We start from the raw sequence: 27,598 nt of genomic DNA, 5'->3' as shown, positions 1-27,598 counted from the left end.
AAGTTTGAAAATCTGGCACTAACGTCCAAGTTCCCCTTTGTGCCTTTGAGCCTGACTTAATAAATCCATGGGATGAAATTATATCTGTTCTATAATATTGCTAAATGGAGATTGGATCTGATAAAAATGCATTGTCTTTTAATATGCCTTTCCTCTTTCCATTTCCCAACTCTCAGGGGCATTAGGCTTGGTTTCAGCCTTTATTGCCTTTTACCTAAAATAAGACACAATCCTGTCTAAAAAAAATCATTTTTAAAAATTCATTAAGCATTTCTTGTCCCTTGCATGCAAAGTCTCTGGCTAAGTGCTATGAGAGATAGAAAGATGAATCAGATGTAGGCAGGCCCTGCCCACAGGAGCCTTGAGTCTAATGAAAAAGAAAATGATAGAAGGCATACAGTAACTGCTGTGTAATGTGTTATTCAAAGGGAAAGAATATTTCTTTCAAATGGAAAGTTTGGTAAGAGAGGAGGAATTTGAGATGAGCCTTGAAGAATTATGAGTAGAATTTTTATACGCAGAGACAGAGAAAGAATTCAGAAGAAGGGAACATTAAAGACAAAAAGTATGGAGCCAGGGAACACATGGGAAGTGTTTAAGGAATTGTGCAGAATCAGACTTAAGAACAAAGGGCCTGTGTAAGGCAGTAGCAAGAGAAAAAAGCAGAAAAGTCAACAGGGACCATGTAGCGGGGACTTGAAATTCCAGGAAATAGAATTTGTTTTAATCTGAGAGTTGATGGGAAGTCATCCAACATTTCTCAACAGAGAAGGAAGTATTACCTTGAAATCCTGTAACATTCCTTGGTTACAGGATTTATGAAATATAACCTATTGCCTTAATTTTTTTTTTGTATTACTAGAACCACTATATGCCATGTTGCTCGTTTACAGACCATCTTCATCTAGACCAGGGTTTCTCGACTGCAGCCCTATTGACATTTTGGCACAGATAATTCTTTGTTGTAGGGCTGTCCTGTGCATTTGTAGGATGTTTAGCAGCGTCTCTGGCCTCTAACCACTAGATGCCAGTGGCATCCCCTTTCCCCCAGTTGTGATAATCAGAAATGTCTTCAGACATTTCTAAATTTCACCTGGGGGGCAAACCTGCCCCCATTTGAGTACCACTGGTCTAGATATATGTATTGCATTTTTCTGGTGTTCTGGGCATTGTTAGACTCTTAAGATTGCCAGATCTCAGAGTTCCTTAGATATTCAATCTATTAATGCTTGCAGTTTGGTACTAAATATGCATCTGATCTTGAGATTAAGGTTCTTTGTGCGTGTTGGAGTTAAAGAGCTGAACTGGGCATCAGGAGACCTGGGTTCGGGTTCTGGTCTTGGCTCTGCCACAAAGAGGTTGTATTACTTGAGTGAGACCGTGTCCTCGGTAGCCTGATTCCTCATCTCTGAAATCACCAGTGCAACCTCTCAGGCTCTTTCTAGCTCTGATTTTGTGTCCTGATTTCAAATTGACCCCAGGGCTTTATTCTTTCATTTTTAGAAAGGTAGCACAAACAGAATGAATATGTATATTAACCAATAAGGCTGACTAGAGTATTGAATAAGAAAGACAAATGTTTTTTCCTTAGTGCTTTATTGTACTAAATACCATAACTTTTTTCCTTTTCTAGACTATTTAAAAAATCTCTTAGAAGACGCTGGAGATTACAGAGACACTCAAGGTAAACAATTTTTGTGGTCTCATGTGTTATAGAAGTTTTTATATTATGTTCATTTGAACCTGGAAAGTAAAAACGTAACAAAACCCATATACAAAACTGTGTTTTATTCATAAGAAGCCTTTTTAAACTCTGTTTTAGGCCGATTAAAGTAGAACTAGATAAAGTGGTGCTGGATGCAAGTGAAATTATAGGGGCAAAAGATGCCCATGGTCAGGCAGCCATTGGAGCCAGCCTCCTGAGAGAGTGGTCCCAGCATAGTCCGTTGTCAGGGAGCGTCATCCTCCTGGGCTTAGTCTCTCTGTGCCGGGGTGCATTCACCTTCTCTAGATGTCCACTGCTTTCAGAAACAGATTGAACCAGTTGATCTGCAAGGTCCTTTCAAGATTTAAAATCATGAGTGCATGAAGTGACCAAACTACACAAATTAGAGATAAGGTCTAAAATAGTCTATTATTCTGGGACTGTTTAATGATGGGCATTAGCCTTACCATCCTTCCACCCCCTCACCCCAGTAGTACTTAAGGAAAACAGTCCATTACAATACAGGGGACTCATTGATATTCATGGGATAATCCACTGTGTGTGTCTGTGTCTGTGTGTGTGTGCATGTATGTCTGCTGTCTTTCTCTCTCTCTCTCTCTCTCTCTCTCTCACACACACACACACACACACACACACACACGCACACAGGGATTTAGTTCTGTTTAGGAGAGTAGTGTTTCTTTCTATTTATTCCCAAACTACCTCTTTTAAGTGTCATAGGTATATCCCTGGTTCTAATCTACAGAAACACATTAGACAAATTCATCTCTACGCCATTCATTTTATGAATTTTGATCACATTCTTGTGCATCCTTTACATTATCAGATTACAAAGCTGAAAGGTTTTTAAACCATTTTTGTAGAGATTCTTATTCTATTAATCATTTTACTTCTTCTGTAACATCTTTTATTGGCAAGTGTTATGCTTTTAAAGGTGCTTTTTTAAAGGAAAAGTTTGGAGTGGGGGACATGACATGCTTCTTGTCTCCGGTAAACATATAATTTAGTTGAAGAAGAAAGTCTGTGATTGGGACTGCCCTGGTGGCGCAGTGGTTCTGACTTGCGCCCCCAATGCAGGGGCCTGGGTTCGATTCCTGGCTGGGGAGCTGCATCCCGCATGCATGCTGCAGCTAAGAATTTGCATGCTGCAACTAGGGAGCCCACGTGCTGCAACTAAGACCTGGCATAACAAAATAAATAAAGAAATTAAAAAATGAAAGAGAAGAGTCTATGATACCCGTCAGGTAAAGAACAAAGCAGATAGCTTTAAAGTAAAGATGCACTTAGTAGTATAGAATCATTTGGAAGACGGAGGAAAGTGTGAGGATTGAAGAGGCAGAGCTTTGCTTAGAGAGGAGTAGAACCAGAGATGAGTTGATGAGAGATGGTGGACGAGAGGAAGAGTGGGCATTCCAGGTCAGAGTCTGTCTCATGAAGATAAATACTTTAGACAGATTTTAGCAGATCGGGCCTCAAGAAAACATCTATCCCAGGGCTTCTGCCTTCAAGGAAAGTGAGTTATTAGCTCCATTTTGCAGGTAAAACAAATACAGGGTCAGAAATTAAGGAGCTTGTTTAAAGAAAATTACACACTTCAGCAAAGACATGGCTTAGGATAAGCAGTGAACAGTGATGTGCACTGTATGGCCAGAGGCAATGCAGTAAAGTGATGAGATTGCCCAAGGGTGAGGGAAAATGAGGCTAATATACCTTTGGAAGATAAGCAGAAGCGTTAAAGGAACAGAGTCACCAGGGCCTCTTAAAGGGATGATATGAGGAAAGTAGAATTGCAGAATGGATGGGAGAGGTCAGAGCTTGGAAGCCAGGTGACCAAATGCTTTATTACTTCATCCATTCATTAAATTTTAAAGCTTTTATCCCTGTCCGCTGGAAGTTCAAGCAGGCCAGAAAGCAGGGAATGTGTCCAAGGTCACCTCTTGAATATCTGCCATGATGAGTGCCAGATACAGTAAATTCTGATATGTGGTTTGAGTCTCTATAAGGAAATACAGCTTTCCTTTAATAATGGTGATAATAGTACATTTAAAGACTATAGAAACCTCCAGGGTTGGTACGAGAAAGAGTATCCCTTGGTAGGTATAGTAGCTGGACCAAAACACCTCAAACCCTTTCTGGAAATTGATTTTTTTTTTTTAGTAGTCCTTTTAGTGAGGATTACTGTCGTTGCCACACCAGCCTCAGAAGGGCATGCTTCCTTCTTTAACACTCTTACCAGTTTTTCTCAATGGTAGGGCTTCTGTCATATGAGATAACCGTCTTTGTGTGGATTTCTAATTAGCATTGCAGGATGTTTAACATCCCTGGCTCCTACCCATTAAAGGCCAGTGGACCTTCCCAGTCATTGTGACAACCGAAAATTATCATACATGTCCAAATGTCCCTAGGGGAACACTACTATCTTGAATTGAGAACAACTGTAGCCCAAAAGGAGACAAAGTACAGACTTTTTCCTTTATATCTAGTTATGAAGATGACAAGACTGAAGCATTCAAAAACATTTAATAGGGGCTTCCCTGGTGGTGCAGTGGTTGGGAGTCCGCCTGCCGATGCAGGGGGCACGGGTTCGTGCCCCGGTCTGGGAGGATCCCACGTGCTGTGGAGTGGCTGGGCCCGTGAGCCATGGTTGCTGAGCCTGCGAGTCCGGAGCCTGTGCTCCGCGACGGGAGGGGCCGCGACGGTGAGAGGCCCGCGTACAGAAAAAAAAAAACAAACAAAAAAAACAGAAACATTTAATAAAGGCAAGAGGTTAATAAAAAGAATAAAACACAGGTGAAGCTAAATAACCCAACTCACAAAATAATATGTGTAATTTCCTAAGGTCTAGTATGCTTCCATGTGGCATTTCTTCCCTCTTGGGATCAGACTAAGAGAAGGCAGCTAAGCCCTGACCCTCTTAAATAGCTGGTCCTCATAATTCTGGTTTCCTATCCCAGGATCCTTCTCTCCCAAGGCAGTTTATCCTGGAATGGTCCTCAGCTTCCAGGTAAAATCCTATCCATCCTTGTAAACTTCAACAGAATAATCAACTCTCAGCACAAAACAACCCTGACATTCATACTATTGATACACATGGTCTGTAATGTATCTTTAGAGTCTTTCTTTGGCTCATTGTTTCATAAGTACTGTTTTTCCTTGGTTTTGCTCTCATCGAACTGCATTGCCTATATTTCTGACCACTCACAGTTAACTAATCTCCTGCAGTGGTCCGTGGCTGTGAACTAGCCATCTTGTTGTCTGGAGTTGCTCAGTGATACAATTCATCGGTAATGATAGTGATCGAATGCCCCTTCTGTTCCTACATATTTTAGATGCCCTTGCCGTTGTTATAGAGGTAGCCAACCACGCCAATGACACCATGAAGCAAGGGGTAAGTATCTTCATTTCAACGGCTGCTGTACTGTTGAACCTGGGAGCCCGTGCCTTCATATGCTCTGCATTCTCTTTCTGTAGGACAACTTTCAGAAACTTATGCAAATTCAGTACAGCTTAAATGGACACCATGAAATAGTTCAGCCTGGACGGGTAAGTGTTTTAGACTGCCTTTTGCCAACTTAATACAATGGATTTAGGCACCGTTTGTAGCTATTTTCATTTGAGTTATGAAAATAGGTTATTTGTTATTGTTACTCTTCAGTGACCCAATCTGGATCAACTAAGTTCATTCTATCCTTTCAAAACATTCATGATTTAAGTCATTGTGACAAGAAGTCCAATTCAATTAGGAGAATGACAAGGGACCCCACAGAGTATCTGATTAAATAGGATCATTTTATTGTGTAATACTAGCTGACCTCACACAGCTTTGAAGACAATTTCGATTAAAATCTTTAAGAGAAGATTATGAGGGGAGGGAGAAAATTGGTATTTTGATGTTCTTCATAGAGCACAAAAGTGACTGAGGGAATGAATTCAGGAAAATTACAAAGTGCAATTGTCAGGATGTTGGCTATGCCTCAAGATCAAGTACACACTCAGTCAATTACATTTCAAACCATATGGTACCCCTGGGCTCAGTATTGGAGTTATGAAACTCTGCTGGCTTATCCAATTCCTAAATTACTTACAGGGTTTAAAAAGAAGCCATGGCTGTAAAAAGTAACAAGGAAACTATGTCTGCCCAGCCTCCACACAAAATAATTCTGGGGAAAGAAGGTCGAAAAGGAAATTACATGTATATGTATATTGTAGTTGTGTTGTGAGGGTACTAAATGGGTGTTTGTTTGGATGAATCAGGTTTTTCTCAAAGAAGGAATTCTGATGAAGCTATCTCGGAAGGTCATGCAGCCCCGAATGTTTTTCTTGGTAAGTGGCCACGTGTGTTTCTGTTCAGCCCGAGGCAGGGATAATTGCTTAATGAAAGGAGACGGTTGTTCAGGACAGATAAGGTTGGCACATTCAGACAGCAGTTTTAGTAGGATCTTTGACTGGCTGGATTGCTTGTTTGCATGTCAAGTATAGGAAACAAAGTCTTGTATGATACATAACTAGAAATTCACTTCCTTTTTGAATTTAGTTTATTTCATCTCTGATTTGGAAAAATTGATTCAATCAGTGATTTGTTTTGGCAGATTATAATACCTTAGGTGGGATTTAGAATTCAGAAAGCGTTAAATCTGTTATAGAACTTGGAAAGAAAGCACATTTTCTAGAAATTGCCTTCTAGTAATATTCTAATAGAACATTCTAGGTGGTTCTGGTTTTATAAGCAGAATATAAGTATTATATTCAGAGAGTTTTAAACAAAGAGGTAATATTGTTCCTTTATTCCTGTATCTTAACCAATATCTTTGTAGCTGAAATTTGTTGCTTTACTTTGTCCTATGAAATGTTTCTACTTTCAGTTTAATGATGCTCTGTTGTATACAACACCGGTGCAGTCCGGGATGTACAAACTGAACAACATGCTCTCGTTGGCTGGAATGAAGGTCTGTGCATCTGTTAGAAGATATTTTTTTACCCAAATGTATTTAGAGAAAAAGCCCTAAGATAATCATCTTCTCATATCCCTATCTCTTCTCTCTCCATGTGTTACTGTTCATTTATTTATTTTTGTAGTTATTTGTTCCCTCATACATTAATTTAGTCATAAGATATTGAGAACTACTATACTGAGAACTTCTATAAACAAAATGTGTTATTGGTTTAGTGAAAAATATAAAGATGAATTGAAGCATGATTCTTTTGTCTCCACCTCTACTCCAGTCCCTCCAGGAGTTTAGCAACTAGTTGGGAAGCTAATACGCTGCATATCAATACCTATAAAATAAATAGTAATAAATATCACTATAAAGGCACAGTTAAAGTTTGTGGGAGCTCAGAAAATAAAGAACGTGCAGCTTTTGGTGGGACATGGTAGAGGGATTGGTGGTAGTTAGGAAGAGGGAGACTTGAGGAAGTCTTTTTGGAGGAAGAGCCAAGAGCCTTACAGAATTGGTCACATGTGGCCATGCTGAGATGTAGGGAAAGGCATTCTAGGTACAGGGAATAGTGTGAGCAAAGGCCTGAAGGTGGGGAAGTTGGGCCTTCATGTATGTGGGTATTTAAATTCATCTGGAGCACAGAGCAGATGAGGGAGAGTGATGGTAGATCAAGCTGGATATGAAGGCTGGGGGTGGGTGTCAGCAGTGGGGGCATTGGGCAATTTTAGCTATGCTTCAGCAGTGAGGTTTTCAATTGGATGAGTCTGCTCAATCATTTTGTTTTCTTCCAGGTCAGAAAACCCACCCAAGAGGCATATCAGAATGAACTAAAGATTGAAAGTGTAGAACGTTCCTTCATACTCTCAGCCAGGTAAATTTTAAAAATGTATAGGTGGGGCTTCCCTGGTGGCGCAGTGGTTGAGAGTCGGCCTGCCGATGCAGGGGACGCGGGTTCGTGCCCCGGTCCGGGAAGATCCCACATGCCGCGGAGCGGCTGGGCCCGTGAGCCATGGCCGCTGAGCCTGTGCGTCCGGAGCCTGTGCTCCGCAATGGGAGAGGCCATGGCAGTGAAAGGCCCGCTTACCACACACACACACACAAAAGTATAGGTGAACATCTGTCAGTATTACAGAGTCAGACATCTCCAGCATTTTTCACATTTAGGTTAACTAGTAAACTTATTTTTTTCCCTTTCTTTTCTCTCCTAATACCATGCAGTTTACTCTTTTTTTTTTTTTTTTTTTTTTTTTGTGGTACGTGGGCCTCTCACTGTTGTGGCCTCTCCTGTTGCGGAGCACAGGCTCCGGACGTGCAGGCTCAGCGGCCATGGCTCACGGGCCCAGCCACTCCGCGGCATGTGGGATCCTCCCGGACCGGGGCACGAACCCACGTCCCCTGCATCGGCAGGCGGACTCTCAACCACTGCGCCACCAGGGAAGCCCTGCAGTTTACTCTTGATTTACCATGTAGGTAGAATGTCTAAGAGCTGATGCAATAGTGTGCTAGAAGTACAAAGACTAAAATGTTCCTCTGAATAGAATAATAATGCCAAAAAGTGCTTTGCTGATCATTTTTTTAAAGTGGTTATTTCAAGTCATTTTACAATGATATGTAATGTTTTTAAAAACATCTAGTGCTTAATAGTTTACTAGGAAGTTTTCATGTAACATTCAGAGGTCATAACAAACCTACTGAGGTAGGTGTCATAAAAAGGAGGAAGACTAAGTTACAGAAAAATTGAGTTGCTTTCTTAAGGATGCATAGCTGGCAAAGTCAGGATAGGTAGGAACTTTCTGCTTTTAAATCTGTTGTTATTATGACATACCACATTGCCTCAAATCGGAACCTACAGTGACTTATGTGTAAATCAAAATATATTACCATAATGTAAATCAAGTACTGAGGAAACCTGGGGCTGTGTGACTCATACACACATATTATTCAGTTTTGGCTGAGTGGTAGAAGTGCATGTGTGGCAGGATTTGACTGGCGAAGGGAGAGCCACCAACAGCCATAGCTTGCTCCATTGCTGAATCTGCATAACAAGTCTGGGCGGCTCTCAGATCTCACCTTTGACATAACAAAAATAGAGCAAACATTGATGTAGCGCTTACTTTGTGCCAGGGACTATCCTAAGCACTTTCTGTGTATTAATTCATCAAATCTTCACAATAACCTTTTAAGGTAAGTTACTACTATTATACCCATTTTATGGTGAAAAAAGCCAACCAGCTGTTAAGTAGCAGAGCAGTGGAGCTGAAATTTGAATCTGACACTAAAATTCATGCTTTTAACCATTCTGATATTGCCTATGTCTGTGGATGTCAAGGACTCAGACCAAATGTGCTGACTTCCCAAATCAGACCGCAAGAACATCTCCCTGGGTCGTGTCACTCTTCTGAAATGGAATGGCCACTGCTGCCTGACACCAAATCTCAGGATGACAGGAGAAGACAAATTCCTGTATTCAGGGTTTGTCAAGTGCTTCCCAGCTACCAGTGAGAGCAAGCAGAGTTCTGTCAAAGGAGGGGGCACCTGAAACATCCTCCAGATCAGTATTTAGAAAGTGAAAGTAGGGGAATTCCCTGGCGGTCCAGTGGTTAGGACTCCGCACTTCCACTGTAGAGGGCATGGGTTTGATCCCTGGTCGTGGAACTAGGCTCCCATACGGCCAAAAAAAAAAGTAAATGCTTGATCACCTGGAACTATGCCCTTTTTTTTTCTTTCTTTCTTGAGTTTGAACAAAAGTGCAAAGAACATCAAGCCCCTGTATGTCAGGCTCCTGGCAAATACTTAAGCTTGGTTCTTAAAATCGAGAAAGTTATTGTCAAAGATCCAAAGAGGACATGCCTATAGGGAAGTTAAGTTTTCAGTTGCACTTAAGTTTTCTAACTAACATAGGCTTTTATAAAAACAAAATTCTGTTTATTAAGAATTAAACAATTCAGGAAATGATGGCTGATCTTTCTTTGGTTGCCTATCAGGTAAATATCTGGATGTCGAGTGTTTTTTCAGATGGGTCTCCTAGACCTTAGTAAGATCATTGGCTTTTTAAGTGTGATGGGAAACCATCCAAAGATTTTAAGCTAAGAATTGGTGTGACCTTATTTTTATTTTTAAAAGAGCACACTGTCTGCCTTGTAGAAGTAGACCACCAGAGACTAGAGTAGAAGTTGGAAGACCAGGTAGGAGGTTATAAATGGTGATGTCTGGACTATAGTTGTAAGAAATTGGTTCAATCAGGTAGAGCCAATCAGGATGGAGTGAATGTGGGGTATGCAGGAGAATGATAAAACTGGAAAGTTGTTGATAAAAGAAAAGTAAATTTCCACAGGAGGGTTAAGGTGGCATGCAAGAAAGGGAACAAACACATACTGAATGCCACCCATATGCCAGGCTCTCCTTCTGAATTCCTCCAACCACACTGGGGTACTGTGTAACAGGTAAAAAAGAGATAGGAGGCCTCTTGTGATCTTGCTCCTGTCTGCCTCACCAGCCTGATCTCCATTCACTCTCCTTGTCACCAACCCCACCAAAGCACGGCATGTTCCATCAGCATGGATCTGCTAATGATTCTCCATGCATGCCAGCCTACTTCACATCCTTCTGCCTTGCACAGGTGGCTACCTCCACCTAGAATTCATCCCTTTGTTCAATAAGTAATATGGGTCAGGCATTTTGCTAGGCATCAGGATACAGTGGACAATGAAAAGGGCCTTTCCTTCCCTGAGCTTACAGTCCATTAGGAAAGACATACACTTAGCAAGTATTACCACAGTCAATTATCAGGGAGATTAAGTAGTATACGGGGAAACTACCAGGTGCTATGAGGCTGTAAAACAAGGGATCTTAAATTAGATTTGGTGGAAAAAAGGGCAGTTAGGGATAGCTTCCCTAAAGTCCTGTGTCTATTGAGTTAAGAAGGATAAGTAGGAGTTGGATAGCTAGGCAAAGAGAAAAGGAGGAGGCTCCTGGCCATTAGGAACAGTGTGTACAAAGGTCCTGAGGTGGAAAGGGACATGGTGTATTCAAAGAACTAAAAGGCCAGTGTGTCATGAACATAGCAAATGAGAGGGAGAGTGACCCAAGATAAACCTGGAGGGCCAGGGAGAAAGATTATGCAGAACCGTCTTGTGGATTTTGGTCTTTAGCCTAAGAGCCACAGGAAACCACTGAATGGTTTCTACAAGGGAATGATGTGATCGTATTGGCATTTTTTAAAAGAATATCTGGTTGCTCTGTGGAGGATGGTTTGGGAGGGGAACTGAAGGAGACGAGTAATGGGACAGAGAGAGGCAGTAAGAGTGAGTCTCCAGCCTGTACAGAGTATTGGATTGCTGTGATAAGGAAAACTGGGAGAGGTGCAGTTTCAGGAGAAAAATCAGGAATTTAGGTTCAGATGTGCATATTGAATGTGTGGTGCCTATAAATCATCAAAATGAGGTCATCAAGGAGGCAGTTGATGTCAGGAGCTGGATGTCAGGAGGAAGACTGGACTAGAGGCATATCCTGAGGAGTCATCAGCCTCGAGATGATGACCAAAGCTAGGAGACTGGCTGAGGGTGCACAGGGAGACCGCAGAGTTCCCTGTCAAACACCTGTAGTTGTTCCAATAGCACCTTAGTCATCACCTCTGCAAAGCCTTCCCTGCTACCCAAATAAGGTAATTAACTACTTCTGTGTTACTTATCTGTCTTACATTTATTATATCATACGGTAATTATTACCTGACTTTATGTCTCACCTCAATTAGATGTGAGCCCTTGCAAGTGAAGTGTACTTTGTGTTCCCAGTTCATGGCGTAGTACCTGGCCCATAGAAGGCTCCCAGTAAATGTTACTCAAATAAACTGTAGTGATGTGGCCTTTGGACCTCAGAGTTGCATCCCACAGTTAACACAATAAGTAAATAGTGTGGCAAGGTCTAACACACCAGAAATCTCTTCTGTTGGAGAGTTTTTTCCCTTAGAAATTATTTTCATTTATTGGGGAAATGGTGCTTGTTTAATGCAAATTTGCTATCTGGTAATGTCCACATTCCATAAAGAAAAGAATACTTGACTTAACTGTGTTTTTCTGAGAGGAAGATGCTGATTCTTCTACTAGCCGTGTCACAAAGGCAGAGCTAGAACGTCTCCACTCGATGCTGTAGGCAAATGTGTGTGGTCTATGAGAAATGTGTTATCAGCTGATAAACATTGTTTTGGCAGAACCCCACACAAGAGAGAGCCAGGAATGATTAAATGAAAGAACAGCATATGTGACATGATTTGCACAGTCGAGTCACATTCCACGTGCTCCCAGGGCTCCAGAAAAATCAGACGGCAGTCCTCAAATTAGCCATCTGCCTCTCGACTTTCTGTTACTTTTTCCAGTGAAAAGTTGGGGAGGGAGAGAGGGCAGGGGGGACAGTAATATCTTATGAATGTTTACTTGGAACCTGAGCCTATGTTCTCATAGCGTAGTCCTTCAGAGAACAGGAACAGAGGCCAGAGGTGACATGGTGGTGAAGGGTTCCATCCTTAGCCACACTTGGGTCTGATACCAAGTCACCGTTTAGTACAGAGCCTGTTATCTAAAGCAAATTATCTAACAGTTCAAATCCTCACATTGCTTTTCTGTAAATGGTGATGGTGTGTGACGTTGGGATTGGGGGAATGGGGTGTAAGATCCAATGTATATTCCATGGGGTACCTCTGAGGATGAGAAGTGATGATATTTGCAAAGAAAGCATTCAGCATAGTTGGCTGATACGTAGTAAATGTTAAATCAGCGGCAGCTAGTTGGGGCAGTGATGATAGAATAGTAGAGGTAACTGAGGCAGGTTTTGTTTGGTGTTTAGAGAGAGAGGGGCCGTTTCTATTTTATTTTGGTTTTGGTATATAATGAAACTTTGAGAAATATACTAGTTTCAAAATTTTATTTGTAAACTGGATATCTTCCTTTTAACATCCATATGAGTGCATTTTCTAAAAGACAGTCGCGCTGTGGAGGATGGTTTGGGAGGGGAACTGAAGGAGACGAGTAATGGGACAGAGAGAGGCAGTAAGAGTGAGTCTCCAGCCTGTACAGAGTATTGGATTGCTGTGATAAGGAAAACTGGGAGAGGTGCAGTTTCAGGAGAAAAATCAGGAATTTAGGTTCAGATGTGCATATTGAATGTGTGGTGCCTATAAATCATCAAAATGAGGTCATCAAGGAGGCAGTTGATGTCAGGAGCTGGATGTCAGGAGGAAGACTGGACTAGAGGCATATCCTGAGGAGTCATCAGCCTCGAGATGATGACCAAAGCTAGGAGACTGGCTGAGGGTGCACAGGGAGACCGCAGAGTTCCCTGTCAAACACCTGTAGTTGTTCCAATAGCACCTTAGTCATCACCTCTGCAAAGCCTTCCCTGCTACCCAAATAAGGTAATTAACTACTTCTGTGTTACTTATCTGTCTTACATTTATTATATCATACGGTAATTATTACCTGACTTTATGTCTCACCTCAATTAGATGTGAGCCCTTGCAAGTGAAGTGTACTTTGTGTTCCCAGTTCATGGCGTAGTACCTGGCCCATAGAAGGCTCCCAGTAAATGTTACTCAAATAAACTGTAGTGATGTGGCCTTTGGACCTCAGAGTTGCATCCCACAGTTAACACAATAAGTAAATAGTGTGGCAAGGTCTAACACACCAGAAATCTCTTCTGTTGGAGAGTTTTTTCCCTTAGAAATTATTTTCATTTATTGGGGAAATGGTGCTTGTTTAATGCAAATTTGCTATCTGGTAATGTCCACATTCCATAAAGAAAAGAATACTTGACTTAACTGTGTTTTTCTGAGAGGAAGATGCTGATTCTTCTACTAGCCGTGTCACAAAGGCAGAGCTAGAACGTCTCCACTCGATGCTGTAGGCAAATGTGTGTGGTCTATGAGAAATGTGTTATCAGCTGATAAACATTGTTTTGGCAGAACCCCACACAAGAGAGAGCCAGGAATGATTAAATGAAAGAACAGCATATGTGACATGATTTGCACAGTCGAGTCACATTCCACGTGCTCCCAGGGCTCCAGAAAAATCAGACGGCAGTCCTCAAATTAGCCATCTGCCTCTCGACTTTCTGTTACTTTTTCCAGTGAAAAGTTGGGGAGGGAGAGAGGGCAGGGGGGACAGTAATATCTTATGAATGTTTACTTGGAACCTGAGCCTATGTTCTCATAGCGTAGTCCTTCAGAGAACAGGAACAGAGGCCAGAGGTGACATGGTGGTGAAGGGTTCCATCCTTAGCCACACTTGGGTCTGATACCAAGTCACCGTTTAGTACAGAGCCTGTTATCTAAAGCAAATTATCTAACAGTTCAAATCCTCACATTGCTTTTCTGTAAATGGTGATGGTGTGTGACGTTGGGATTGGGGGAATGGGGTGTAAGATCCAATGTATATTCCATGGGGTACCTCTGAGGATGAGAAGTGATGATATTTGCAAAGAAAGCATTCAGCATAGTTGGCTGATACGTAGTAAATGTTAAATCAGCGGCAGCTAGTTGGGGCAGTGATGATAGAATAGTAGAGGTAACTGAGGCAGGTTTTGTTTGGTGTTTAGAGAGAGAGGGGCCGTTTCTATTTTATTTTGGTTTTGGTATATAATGAAACTTTGAGAAATATACTAGTTTCAAAATTTTATTTGTAAACTGGATATCTTCCTTTTAACATCCATATGAGTGCATTTTCTAAAAGACACTGAAGCCATTTAGTAGGAAGATACATTTCTGAGAATGGTTAGTGTGGGGAAGGTGAGTGGTTTTTAAAGTTATCTCCTTGACCTGCTCTGGATTCATCAAAATATGCCTATTTGTATCATTTTTTGTGATGGAATTTTTCATTTTAGAGTCATTATTTAAAAGTTAAAATGTCCTTAAAATTAGAGTGAATAATACAATGAAACTGCATATTCAGTCACCCAGACTCAAAAATTACCAAGATTCTGCCACAAATCTTCTTCTAAAGTACTTCAAAACAAATTGCAAAAAAAAAAAAAAAAAAAAAAAACAAATTGCAAATATCAGGTCATTTTACTCCTACCTACTTTAGTATGCTTCTCTTAAAAAAAGGAAAGTGCACATTTTCTTATACAGTCACATTCCCATTATTATGATGGATTTTATCATGATAGAGATTTAAATTTATTATTAAATTCTGTCTCTCTACAAACACACACACATACACACACAATACCTAAAATGTGCCTCTCCCTCTTGAGTATGCAAAACAAAATGGGCGATACCAGTGATGATTCTGAGTTACCATAGAATTTTTTTTAGAGGGAGGTGTGGTTGCAAAAACGGAGAACAAGAATGCATTTTTCTGAGCAGGCTTTCCCCCTGTTTGGCCCATTTCCATCTACATTCGAGTTGCATAGCTCCTGATGAACTGAGGGTTAAGAACAGAAAATGTGATGGGCCGAATAGGTAGAGGAGCCCTAACAACCACTGAAGGCTATTTCCCTTATTAACCTCTCCTTCAGCATCTGTTTATGACACCAAAAATATGTTTCCTTTACTCCAGTGCCCTTTCTAGAATATTTAGTAACCTAAAAATATTTAGTATTCTATGCTGTAAATTTGGATTTGAAACTTGATTTCTTGGAATATTTTTAAATTCTATGATTATATCTCAGGAAACTCCTTGGTTATATAAATAATCATAATTATTAATTGCATGAATAGCCCTTAAACCAAACAAAAATACCTCCAAATTTAGGGGACTTCAAAAGCCATTCAGTAGAAAGTGGTATTTTTGGAAAGAAAAAAAGCATTGTGTTTGCTAAAATGCCGTGTGTTCTCTAATGCCTGCTCTGATTATTTGTGCACGTAAACCTCAGAGTTGTTGCCTGTGACTAGCATTGTTGGAGGGTGGTGGAATCTGTTGCCATGGCAGAAGGAAAAGACGTAAGAAAAAGGCAAAGAATAAAAGCTGACATCTGGGTGATAGAACTTTCTTTTGCCCCCAACAGTTCTGCCCCAGAAAGGGATGAATGGCTAGAAGCGATTTCCAGGTCAATAGAAGAGTATGCCAAGAAAAGAATCACATTCTGTCCCAGTAGGAGTCTTGATGAGGTATTGTCTTTTCCTTCTTATGTTTTTGCAGTGCGTTTCAAATAGTTTTTACCTTAAAGAAACTTTTCCCAGGGGTTTAGAAAGGCAACATGTGTTTCACAGAAGGATTGGAGGTGTGTGCGTAATTTCAGAGCTAAATATTCATTCTATTAATGTCTAACTACAAGTCTATGATAGCATATAGTGCATTCATATTTTTTCTAGTTACAAAACCTCATCGTAGAAAATACAATATAGTTTAAGGAAGAAACTAATTGGCTGTTATTGCACTACCACAGGCATCTTTTAAAGTTAATTTTGCACTAGAGGATTGTTGGAATGTAGCTAATCTTAATATCCTAATATGAAAAATATGATAGCTCATATTTCATCCACATCCTTAATGATACCGTCAGCATTGTGAGCTGCCAGTCCAAATAAAAGGGCTTGATCCTGTAGCAGGCAGTGTGCATAGAGATAATCAGAAGTCATTCTTCCACAGGCCGACTCAGAAAATAAAGACGAAGTTAGTCCTCTTGGATCCAAGGCTCCCATCTGGATCCCTGATACCAGAGCTACGATGTGTATGATCTGCACAAGTGAATTTACTCTGACCTGGAGACGACATCACTGCCGGGCCTGCGGAAAGGTTGGAGAGGATCACACTCACCTCCTTTGTGATTTTCAATAGCTCTACGCTGTACATAACGAAGAAGCATGTTTCTCCTTGTAAACCATTGGGGGTGGGGGGGAGACACTGAATCGTGGCTGGTATCTCCTCTAAATATGTAGGCACAAAGCAATCTTATTAGGGAACTTAGCTCTTCCTAGCCCAAGATTACTTCAGAACGTCAGTAATAGATCATGTTCATTTTTTAAAAAACTAATAAATTCAAATTAAATAGATGCTCACATTTACAGATAATTATTGAAACTGCATTTATCTAAATACTAAGTTCTTAATAGGAGGAAACTTTCAGCGTTGAAGTTATCACTAGTGATGTTTCTAAGTCTTCGTGACGTTATTAGTAAAATGAGCATTGTAACAATGACATCAGAGAGTTATTGTAAAGATTTAATGGGTCTTATTTAGACAGCATTTCATCTGGGCCAGACACTGGGAAAGGCACAGCAGAGGTGTTCATAGTTGCAGCAGTGATGATGACAGTGACGATGATGACGAAGAGGATAAATACAGCTAACATAGGACTTACTACACACTGGGCACTGTTCTAAACATTTTGCACAGGTTAACTCCTTTAGTAGATTATTATCTGTAGTAAGCACTCAGTAATAATCTGTGGCCTCTTCAAGTGTGGTATTGTGTGTGAGTTCCCTACATGCCTGAGCTCCACTGAATTTTTATTCAGACTCAGTGACTATGAAAAGGTTTTGAAAAGTAGACAGAACTATAAATTGTAACATAACTGATGGTTTAGATACAAAGGTTATTCTAAATGAAATAATTCCAATGTGTTTTCAGATTGTATGCCAAGCTTGTTCATCAAATAAATATGGATTAGATTACCTGAAAAATCAACCAGCAAGAGTATGTGAACATTGTTTCCAAGAATTGCAGAAATTAGGTAATATATAAGATTTAATTGAAAATTCCATTATTCCCCAGATACTTTCAGACAACCTTCTGAAAGAATCATCTTAGGCACATTAGCAATATGATCGGTGGTACTTCTCTCAAAATATTAAGTATCTTGCTTTCTTAACTTAGTTAAGCTTTCTTAACTCATATTTTGTGGTAATTCCAAGAACGGTTGGACTGAAACTTATTTTTACTCTGAAAACGGTTTTGCTGAGGATCCTGATCGTAGAAATGTAATCACAGTATCCTGTGCTTGGAGTAGTTACAGGGGAACTTTAACTTCCAAATAATTTTCAAGTTTCTAGTTTCACAACTGTGTGCTCATTACAAATCATTTTTATCTGTTAGTAAAGTAATTCTCTATGGAAACATACTGGGTGGCACTTTGTTAGCCTTATTCTAATCACTTGGACTGATGTAGTGAGGTTTTATTTTACAACTAAATGTGCAGCTTTTATGTGCAGTAAATCATATCTGCCTGTTCGTTATTTGCAAGTATCCATCCCTACAGATAAAGTGAATGCAGTTCAGGTCTATATTTTGGGATGAGATCCTGAAACTTATAGGATCTAAATTTTTAAAAGATTATCCTTCATGTTGATGAAGAATAGCTTTTCATCATCAATGAGAATATCTAAAATAATATAACCAGATGACATGCCATTTCAGAATCCATATATTTATAGAGGAATCGTTTGTTATTATCTGTATACGTTTTCCAAAAAGACACGTCCGCCTAATCTTTTGCCACCCTTACGTTCCTCCCTTTGTTCTCTGGGTATATAATATAGGCTCAAACATTCAAAATTCATTTTTGAATACTCCTCCCTCATCACACACACCCATTTGGTCAGTAAATCTTGTCAAATTTATGTTTGAAAAACCTGTCTTGCCTCTTGAATTCTTTATCCACCTCAGCCCTAACAAAGCCTTCATTATCTTTCATGTGGACTACTGTCCTAATTTCCTAACAGGTTTTTCTGCTGCAAATCCTTCCTCTTTCCTACTGCCAGATTTATTTTTCTAAATTCAGTCTGCTCGTGTTACTTCCCAGCCCAAAAGGCCTTTGATTTCCCACTGCCTGAAAGACAGTCCTTAGAACCAGCCATTTTTTTCCCAGCCTCACCTCCAAATAGATGAACTAATTTCATATCTGTGTGCTTTTGCTTATGCTGACTTGTCTTCAAGGAGTGTTCTTCGTCCGCTTTTTAGCTTGGCAAACTCCTACTTATACCTTAATGCTAACTCAAAACTCTCATTCTTTTCCCAGCTTTCCTTGAACCTCTGCAGTGAAAATTAATTACTTCCTCATCTTGTCTTATAGTCCCTTTTCTAGCATTTTGTTCGTTGTCATATTATTTGGTCATGTATCTAGATACTAAATGATGTTGCCAGTATGGGTTTTTTTTAAAGTCAGGAGGGAAATTTTTCAATTTTTTTTAAAGTTGGTAGTACATAAACATGTTTCAGAATTCTTAAGGCACAAAAGGTCAATCCTTTCATATGGCTTGCAGTTGAAAAAGTATGAAATCAGACAGCCTGGGGAAGTGTCATAAGTTTCTTAAGTATCCTTCCATGGATATTTATGCAACAACGTTTATTGATTTGGACTAAATTGAATTGTAGAATGCTTACCATTGGTTATATAAGTGTACCTGATTTGTTTTAGATCAACAGCACTCTCCTAAGATTGGATCTCCTGGAAATCACAAATCTCCTTCAAGCACCTTATCATCAGTCTTACATAGTATTCCATCAGGGAGGAAACAGAAAAAAATCCCAGCTGCTCTCAAAGAAGTAAGTGTTTCCATTAGACTTGCAACCTGATAGAGGCTGAATTATTCATATACTTATAATACACTATTTTTCTTTCATAAAGGAAGACGTCATTTCCCACCACTGTTATGACATGCATTTTAATACTGGTGATGGATGTGGTTGAGGCCTCACTATCTTGCTTGATCTCCCTTATGACCTGAGTCATTTAGAAAATGGCTGTTGAAAGGTTTGGAGAACATTTTATAGCAATGATAGAAAGGAAAGATAACTTGGACACGTGTGAATTTTTTAAATTACTTTGAGGAGACCCCTACCTTTCTCCTTTGGGGAGAGGGAAGAAGTCTATAGAATATTTGGGGCATTTTATTAGCATTTACTCATCTGCATGGCTTGTTTTTTATAGGCGTTAGTTGGTTATATACAGCTGATATCACTGATAGTATGTTGTTCTTCCTTTAGCTTAAAAGAAAAAAATTTTAAGTGATAATAGACTACAGAGTTAGACCTGCCACTGGAGTAAATCCACAGGCATCAATGATATCCTATCCCAGTTCCTCAAATTCAGATGTTCAGTCAGCCAGTGTCAAGAGTTCAGACAGTCCTGCCTTTCTGGTCACTCTTATTTTGATTTTTATTCATTAGTTACACCCATGCTAGTTCTGTGGCCAGGAGAGTAGTCTTAAATTCTGTTCTCTTGCTTGGTTGCTGTGGAGGTCTTCTATCATGGAAAAGCAAACAGCTCTAAAAATTTGACCAGGATCATGTTTCTCATGTAAAGTTGAGTGTATTTCATCATGGCCATTGAAACACTAGGAAGTGATTTATAGCCAATCTCATGATATAGTAAGAATAGGACTTACAGTTCCATTTGCCAAGTTTCATGTGGAACTGGGTAAGCCAACTCAGTGAATATCCCTGAACTCTATTTCTTCCATCACACAGTTCCTGAATCTAAATCTACATTCAAAAACCTTAAGGTTCTTAATCAACCAAATTAATGTTAAGTTCTCTGTAATTTTTCACCTCTCCATGCTGATGTCACATTTTATAAATATAATTCTTACCTGTGCTCCCCCCTTTAGTCGAAACTCCACAGCACTGGCTACCAAAACTCGTTATGGTCTATAGACTAGACTCAACCTAATTACAATCCTTTTTTGTACATCGTTCCAGCCAGCCACACAAACAGGCCTTCCTGGCTGCAGCCATTTCTCCCTTGACTCCACTGGTTCTCAAAGCATCCTCCAGAGCGGCAGCAGCACCGCCTGGGAACTTATAGAATGCAGATTCCTGGACCCACCCACACTGTATGGAATCAGAAACTTTAACCAGCATTCTTGGTGATTCAGATATATGTCTACTAAAGTTTGAGAGCCATTGCCTTGCTCCTTTGTGGTCACACAGGGAAATTTATCCAGTTAAGTGCTATAAAAGTCAAAGTAGGGCTTCCCTGGTGGCGCAGTGGTTGAGAGTCCGCCTGCTGATGCAGGGGACATGGGTTCATGCCCCGGTCCGGGAAGATTCCACATGCCGCGGAGCGGCTGGGCCCGTGAGCCATGGCCGCTGAGCCTGCGCGTCCGGAGCCTGTGCTCCGCAACGGGAGAGGCCACAGCAGTGAGAGGCCTGCGTACTGCAGAAAAAAAAAAAGTCAAAGTAGTCTCCTCAGAAAGCTATGTTTTTTGTCTTTTTTTAAAAAAACTGAGGTGAAATTCACATAACATATAATTAACCATTTTAAAATATACAATTCAGTAGTATTTGGTGTATTCACAGTGATGTGTAACTGCCATATTGTTCCAATTTCAAAACTTTTTCATCATCTCATAAGAATACCCTGTGTCTGCTAAGTAATCAGTCCCCACTACCCCCTCCCTCCAACCCCTGGCAACCATGGATCTGCTCTATGTATTTGCCTATTCTGGATCTATCATATAAAAGGAGTCATACAATATATGACCCTGTGTCTGGCTTCTTTCACGTAGCACAGTGTTTTTGAGGTTCATCTAAGTTACAGAATGTATCAGCACTTTGTTTCTTTTTATGTCTGAATAGTACTCCTTTTTATGTATGTACTACAACTTAGCCATTCATCTGTTGATGGACACTTGGGTTGTTTCCACCTTTTGGCTATTGTGAATAATGCTGCTATAAACATTTGTGTACAGATTTCCATGTGGACTTATGTTTCCATTGGTCTTGGTTATATACCTAGGAGTGAAATTGCTTGATCATACAGTAATTCTGTGTTTAACTTTTTGAGGAATTAGGAAGTTGTGTTCTTATTCCAGTGATGTTCAGTACATTTTTAGAAATTCCTCTTTTAGAATTACATACATTCAGAGCCTCAGCACCCTCAGTAATGGCAGGCTGCGTCTCTTTAGTTGGTTTTCATTTATTTTTTATTTTTATTTTTTATTTGTTATTTTTTTTTAAAATTTATTTGTTTAATTTATTTATTTTTGGCTGCTTTGGTTCTTCGTTGCTGTGCATGGCTTTCTCTAGTTGATGCGAGCAGGGGCTACTCTTTGGTGCGGTGTGCGGGCTTCTCATAGCGGTGGCTTCTATTGTTGCAGAGCACAGGCTCTAGGCACGCGGGCTTCAGTAGTTGTGGCTCATGGGCTCAGTAATTGTGGCTCGTGGGCTCTAGAGCGCAGGCTCAGTAATTGTGGCGCACGGGCTTAGTTGCTCTGCGGCATGTGGGATCTTCCCGGACCAGCGCTCGAAACCGTGTCCCCTGCGTTGGCAGGTGGATTCTTAACCACTGCACCACCAGGGAAACCCGTTTATTTTTTAAATAAATCATTGGAAGGAAAGTTTTGTGAATCAATTAGGTGATTAAGCTGGTTAACACCAATTTTGCTTTTAAAAAGATGATAGAGGACTGTATGACTATTCAGTATTGGGATTAATCTTGTATGGCTAATAAATTAATTGTAAAATATTCCAAAAGAGTAATGTACAAAATATTTTGGGCAATGATAGTAACACTTAACATAAGTACATAGTGGGTATCCCAATGTGATTACATTTTAAGAGAAACCTCCTTTGAATGTAAACATTTTAGTTTTTTTTTTTAATTACTTAGTAGTCTTATACAGGGATGTTATTTCTGTATACAAATTTACTTGCACTTGAGAGATATTTCTAATTTAACATTAGATATAAATTTTCCACTTGGGACTTCTCTGGCAGTCCAGTGGTTAAGACTCCACGCTCCCAATGCAGGGGGCACGGGTTTGATCCCTGGTCAGGGAACTAAGATGCAGCATGCCACCCGGCGTGGCCAATAAATAAATAAATAAATAAAATTTCCACTAAACAATATATCATCCTTTTTATGAAATGTATAAGAAATTAACACAATTACTACATGATTAAAGATATACTTTAAAATTCATAGACCCCATCTCTATTAGTCTTCTATTGCTTTGTACCAAATTACCACAAATGTAGTGGCTTAAAACAACACACATTTATTATCTCAGGAGCTTAGATGGGATCTCTTCAGGGTGCCAGTCAAGGTGTTGGCCAGTGTTGAGTTCTCATCTGGAGGCTAACTAGGGAAAGATCTACCCTGCTCCTAGGGGCTGCCCTTAGCTCCTTGCCACGTGGGCCTCCCCACATGTCTGCTTACTTCTTCAAAGCCAGCATGGTAGAAAGTCTCTAGAGCCAGTCTGCTAGCAAGATGGAGTCTTATGTAATGTAATATAATCATGGGAGTGATAGCCCATCACCTTCACCATATGCTATTGGTTAGGAGCAGTCACAGGTCCTGCCCGCACTGGAGGGGAGGAGATGCTACAACAGCCTGATTCTCAGTGGGAAGCCATCTTGGGAGTCTGTTCACCATACCACCAATAAGGCAGTTCCTAAACTGGCTTTTATATCTCTATTTTTCCTATATTTAAAAGGAGAAAAGTTTCAACTGCCACATTATAATCACTGAAAGCTTACTGTCTTTTACCTAGAGATTGAAACACTTTCAGCCTTTTATGAAGCAAAACAAGCTTCTTTTCTTTTAGACCAAAATTTGGGGAGCAGAAACTGATCTTTAAAATCACCATTAAGGGACTTCCCTCGTGGTCCAGTGGTTAAGAATTTGCCTTCCAATACAGGGGACTTGGGTTCGATCCCTGGTCAGGGAACAAAGATCGCACATGCCGCGGGGCAACTAAGCCCGTGTGCCGCAACTACAGAGCCCACGTGCTCTGGAGCCCAAGAGCCACAACTAGAGAGAAGCCCGAGTGCTGCAACGAAGAGCCCTCAAGCGGCAACGAAAGATCCTGCGTGCTGCAATAAGACCCGACACAGCCAAAAATAATAAATAAATAAATAAATATTTTAAAAAAAAAAATCACCATTAATAATAGAATTTTCTGGGAATTCCCTGATGGTCCAGTGGTTAGGACTCTGTGCTTTCACTGCCAGGGCCCAGGTTTGATCCCTGGTCAGGAAACTAAGATCCCACAAGCCACGTAGTCATGGCCAAAAAAAAAAAAAAAAAAAAGAATTTTCTATTTATTTTTCTATTGATATAGTTTTTAGAAATCCAAAAAGTTATTTCAGGAACTAAGTTAAAGGTTTAAGTAATTTTCCCTAACACCCAAAATAAGAAGAGCAATAAACAACATATACTGTCCCAAAATACAGTTTTAAAAAGGCATTTTGGGCTTCCCTGGTGGCGTAGTGGTTGAGAGTCCGCCTGCCGATGCAGGGGACATGGGTTCGTGCCCCAGTCCGGGAAGATCCCATATGCCGCGGAGCGGCTGGGCCCGTGAGCCATGGCTGCTGAGCCTGTGCATCCGGAGCCTGTGCTCCGCAACTGGAGAGGCCACAGCAGTGAGAGGCCCGCGTACTGCAGAAAAAAAAAAAGTCAAAGTAGTCTCCTCAGAAAGCTATGTTTTTTGTCTTTTTTTAAAAAAACTGAGGTGAAATTCACATAACATATAATTAACCATTTTAAAATATACAATTCAGTAGTATTTGGTGTATTCACAGTGATGTGTAACTGCCATATTGTTCCAATTTCAAAACTTTTTCATCATCTCATAAGAATACCCTGTGTCTGCTAAGTAATCAGTCCCCACTACCCCCTCCCTCCAACCCCTGGCAACCATGGATCTGCTCTATGTATTTGCCTATTCTGGATCTATCATATAAAAGGAGTCATACAATATATGACCCTGTGTCTGGCTTCTTTCACGTAGCACAGTGTTTTTGAGGTTCATCTAAGTTACAGAATGTATCAGCACTTTGTTTCTTTTTATGTCTGAATAGTACTCCTTTTTATGTATGTACTACAACTTAGCCATTCATCTGTTGATGGACACTTGGGTTGTTTCCACCTTTTGGCTATTGTGAATAATGCTGCTATAAACATTTGTGTACAGATTTCCATGTGGACTTATGTTTCCATTGGTCTTGGTTATATACCTAGGAGTGAAATTGCTTGATCATACAGTAATTCTGTGTTTAACTTTTTGAGGAATTAGGAAGTTGTGTTCTTATTCCAGTGATGTTCAGTACATTTTTAGAAATTCCTCTTTTAGAATTACATACATTCAGAGCCTCAGCACCCTCAGTAATGGCAGGCTGCGTCTCTTTAGTTGGTTTTCATTTATTTTTTATTTTTATTTTTTATTTGTTATTTTTTTTTTTAAATTTATTTGTTTAATTTATTTATTTTTGGCTGCTTTGGTTCTTCGTTGCTGTGCATGGCTTTCTCTAGTTGATGCGAGCAGGGGCTACTCTTTGGTGCGGTGTGCGGGCTTCTCATAGCGGTGGCTTCTATTGTTGCAGAGCACAGGCTCTAGGCACGCGGGCTTCAGTAGTTGTGGCTCATGGGCTCAGTAATTGTGGCTCGTGGGCTCTAGAGCGCAGGCTCAGTAATTGTGGCGCACGGGCTTAGTTGCTCTGCGGCATGTGGGATCTTCCCGGACCAGCGCTCGAAACCGTGTCCCCTGCGTTGGCAGGTGGATTCTTAACCACTGCACCACCAGGGAAACCCGTTTATTTTTTAAATAAATCATTGGAAGGAAAGTTTTGTGAATCAATTAGGTGATTAAGCTGGTTAACACCAATTTTGCTTTTAAAAAGATGATAGAGGACTGTATGACTATTCAGTATTGGGATTAATCTTGTATGGCTAATAAATTAATTGTAAAATATTCCAAAAGAGTAATGTACAAAATATTTTGGGCAATGATAGTAACACTTAACATAAGTACATAGTGGGTATCCCAATGTGATTACATTTTAAGAGAAACCTCCTTTGAATGTAAACATTTTAGTTTTTTTTTTTAATTACTTAGTAGTCTTATACAGGGATGTTATTTCTGTATACAAATTTACTTGCACTTGAGAGATATTTCTAATTTAACATTAGATATAAATTTTCCACTTGGGACTTCTCTGGCAGTCCAGTGGTTAAGACTCCACGCTCCCAATGCAGGGGGCACGGGTTTGATCCCTGGTCAGGGAACTAAGATGCAGCATGCCACCCGGCGTGGCCAATAAATAAATAAATAAATAAAATTTCCACTAAACAATATATCATCCTTTTTATGAAATGTATAAGAAATTAACACAATTACTACATGATTAAAGATATACTTTAAAATTCATAGACCCCATCTCTATTAGTCTTCTATTGCTTTGTACCAAATTACCACAAATGTAGTGGCTTAAAACAACACACATTTATTATCTCAGGAGCTTAGATGGGATCTCTTCAGGGTGCCAGTCAAGGTGTTGGCCAGTGTTGAGTTCTCATCTGGAGGCTAACTAGGGAAAGATCTACCCTGCTCCTAGGGGCTGCCCTTAGCTCCTTGCCACGTGGGCCTCCCCACATGTCTGCTTACTTCTTCAAAGCCAGCATGGTAGAAAGTCTCTAGAGCCAGTCTGCTAGCAAGATGGAGTCTTATGTAATGTAATATAATCATGGGAGTGATAGCCCATCACCTTCACCATATGCTATTGGTTAGGAGCAGTCACAGGTCCTGCCCGCACTGGAGGGGAGGAGATGCTACAACAGCCTGATTCTCAGTGGGAAGCCATCTTGGGAGTCTGTTCACCATACCACCAATAAGGCAGTTCCTAAACTGGCTTTTATATCTCTATTTTTCCTATATTTAAAAGGAGAAAAGTTTCAACTGCCACATTATAATCACTGAAAGCTTACTGTCTTTTACCTAGAGATTGAAACACTTTCAGCCTTTTATGAAGCAAAACAAGCTTCTTTTCTTTTAGACCAAAATTTGGGGAGCAGAAACTGATCTTTAAAATCACCATTAAGGGACTTCCCTCGTGGTCCAGTGGTTAAGAATTTGCCTTCCAATACAGGGGACTTGGGTTCGATCCCTGGTCAGGGAACAAAGATCGCACATGCCGCGGGGCAACTAAGCCCGTGTGCCGCAACTACAGAGCCCACGTGCTCTGGAGCCCAAGAGCCACAACTAGAGAGAAGCCCGAGTGCTGCAACGAAGAGCCCTCAAGCGGCAACGAAAGATCCTGCGTGCTGCAATAAGACCCGACACAGCCAAAAATAATAAATAAATAAATAAATATTTAAAAAAAAAAAATCACCATTAATAATAGAATTTTCTGGGAATTCCCTGATGGTCCAGTGGTTAGGACTCTGTGCTTTCACTGCCAGGGCCCAGGTTTGATCCCTGGTCAGGAAACTAAGATCCCACAAGCCACGTAGTCATGGCCAAAAAAAAAAAAAAAAAAAAGAATTTTCTATTTATTTTTCTATTGATATAGTTTTTAGAAATCCAAAAAGTTATTTCAGGAACTAAGTTAAAGGTTTAAGTAATTTTCCCTAACACCCAAAATAAGAAGAGCAATAAACAACATATACTGTCCCAAAATACAGTTTTAAAAAGGCATTTTGGGCTTCCCTGGTGGCGTAGTGGTTGAGAGTCCGCCTGCCGATGCAGGGGACATGGGTTCGTGCCCCAGTCCGGGAAGATCCCATATGCCGCGGAGCGGCTGGGCCCGTGAGCCATGGCTGCTGAGCCTGTGCATCCGGAGCCTGTGCTCCGCAACTGGAGAGGCCACAGCAGTGAGAGGCCCGCATACCGCAAAAAAAAAAAAGCATTCTGGAGTGGGTGTGGAGAAAAAGGAACCTTTTGCATTGTTGGTGGGAATGTAAATTGATACAGCCACTATGGAGAACAATATGGAGGTTCCTTAGAAAACGAAAAATAGAACTACCATATGACCCAGCAATCCCACTACTGGGCCTATACCCTGAGAAAACGATAATTCAAAAAGAGTCATGTACCACAGTGTTCATTGCAGCTCTATTTACAATAGCCAGGACATGGAAGCAGCACATATATACAATGGAATATTACTCAGCCATAAAAAGAAACGAAATTGAGTTATTTGTGCTGAGGTGGATGGACCTAGAGTCTGTCATACAGAGTGAAGTAAGTCAGAAAGAGAAAAACAAATACCATATGCTAACA

The 27,598-nt window shown here is 40.4% G+C and overlaps 1 protein-coding gene across 3 annotated transcripts in view; it reads left to right on the top strand.

The window, feature by feature from the left end:
* The window catches only part of FGD6 (FYVE, RhoGEF and PH domain containing 6), a 117,699-nt gene that overhangs the window by 86,218 nt on the left and 3,883 nt on the right, over positions 1-27,598 (top strand). For all 3 annotated transcript variants that reach the window (XM_028490457.2, XM_007125121.4, XM_055085250.1), the window contains exons 9-18: positions 1,634-1,684; positions 5,056-5,114; positions 5,198-5,269; positions 5,981-6,049; positions 6,589-6,672; positions 7,458-7,537; positions 15,664-15,766; positions 16,248-16,394; positions 17,229-17,331; positions 19,015-19,142. In XM_028490457.2, coding sequence (XP_028346258.1) covers positions 1,634-1,684; positions 5,056-5,114; positions 5,198-5,269; positions 5,981-6,049; positions 6,589-6,672; positions 7,458-7,537; positions 15,664-15,766; positions 16,248-16,394; positions 17,229-17,331; positions 19,015-19,142 — 896 coding nt within the window. The remainder of the gene's footprint in view (positions 1-1,633; positions 1,685-5,055; positions 5,115-5,197; positions 5,270-5,980; positions 6,050-6,588; positions 6,673-7,457; positions 7,538-15,663; positions 15,767-16,247; positions 16,395-17,228; positions 17,332-19,014; positions 19,143-27,598) is intronic.

This window comes from Physeter macrocephalus, chromosome 6 (assembly GCF_002837175.3).
Source record: "Physeter macrocephalus isolate SW-GA chromosome 6, ASM283717v5, whole genome shotgun sequence".
Lineage (NCBI taxonomy): Eukaryota > Metazoa > Chordata > Mammalia > Artiodactyla > Physeteridae > Physeter > Physeter macrocephalus.
This window is presented reverse-complemented; position numbering and strand designations above follow the sequence as displayed.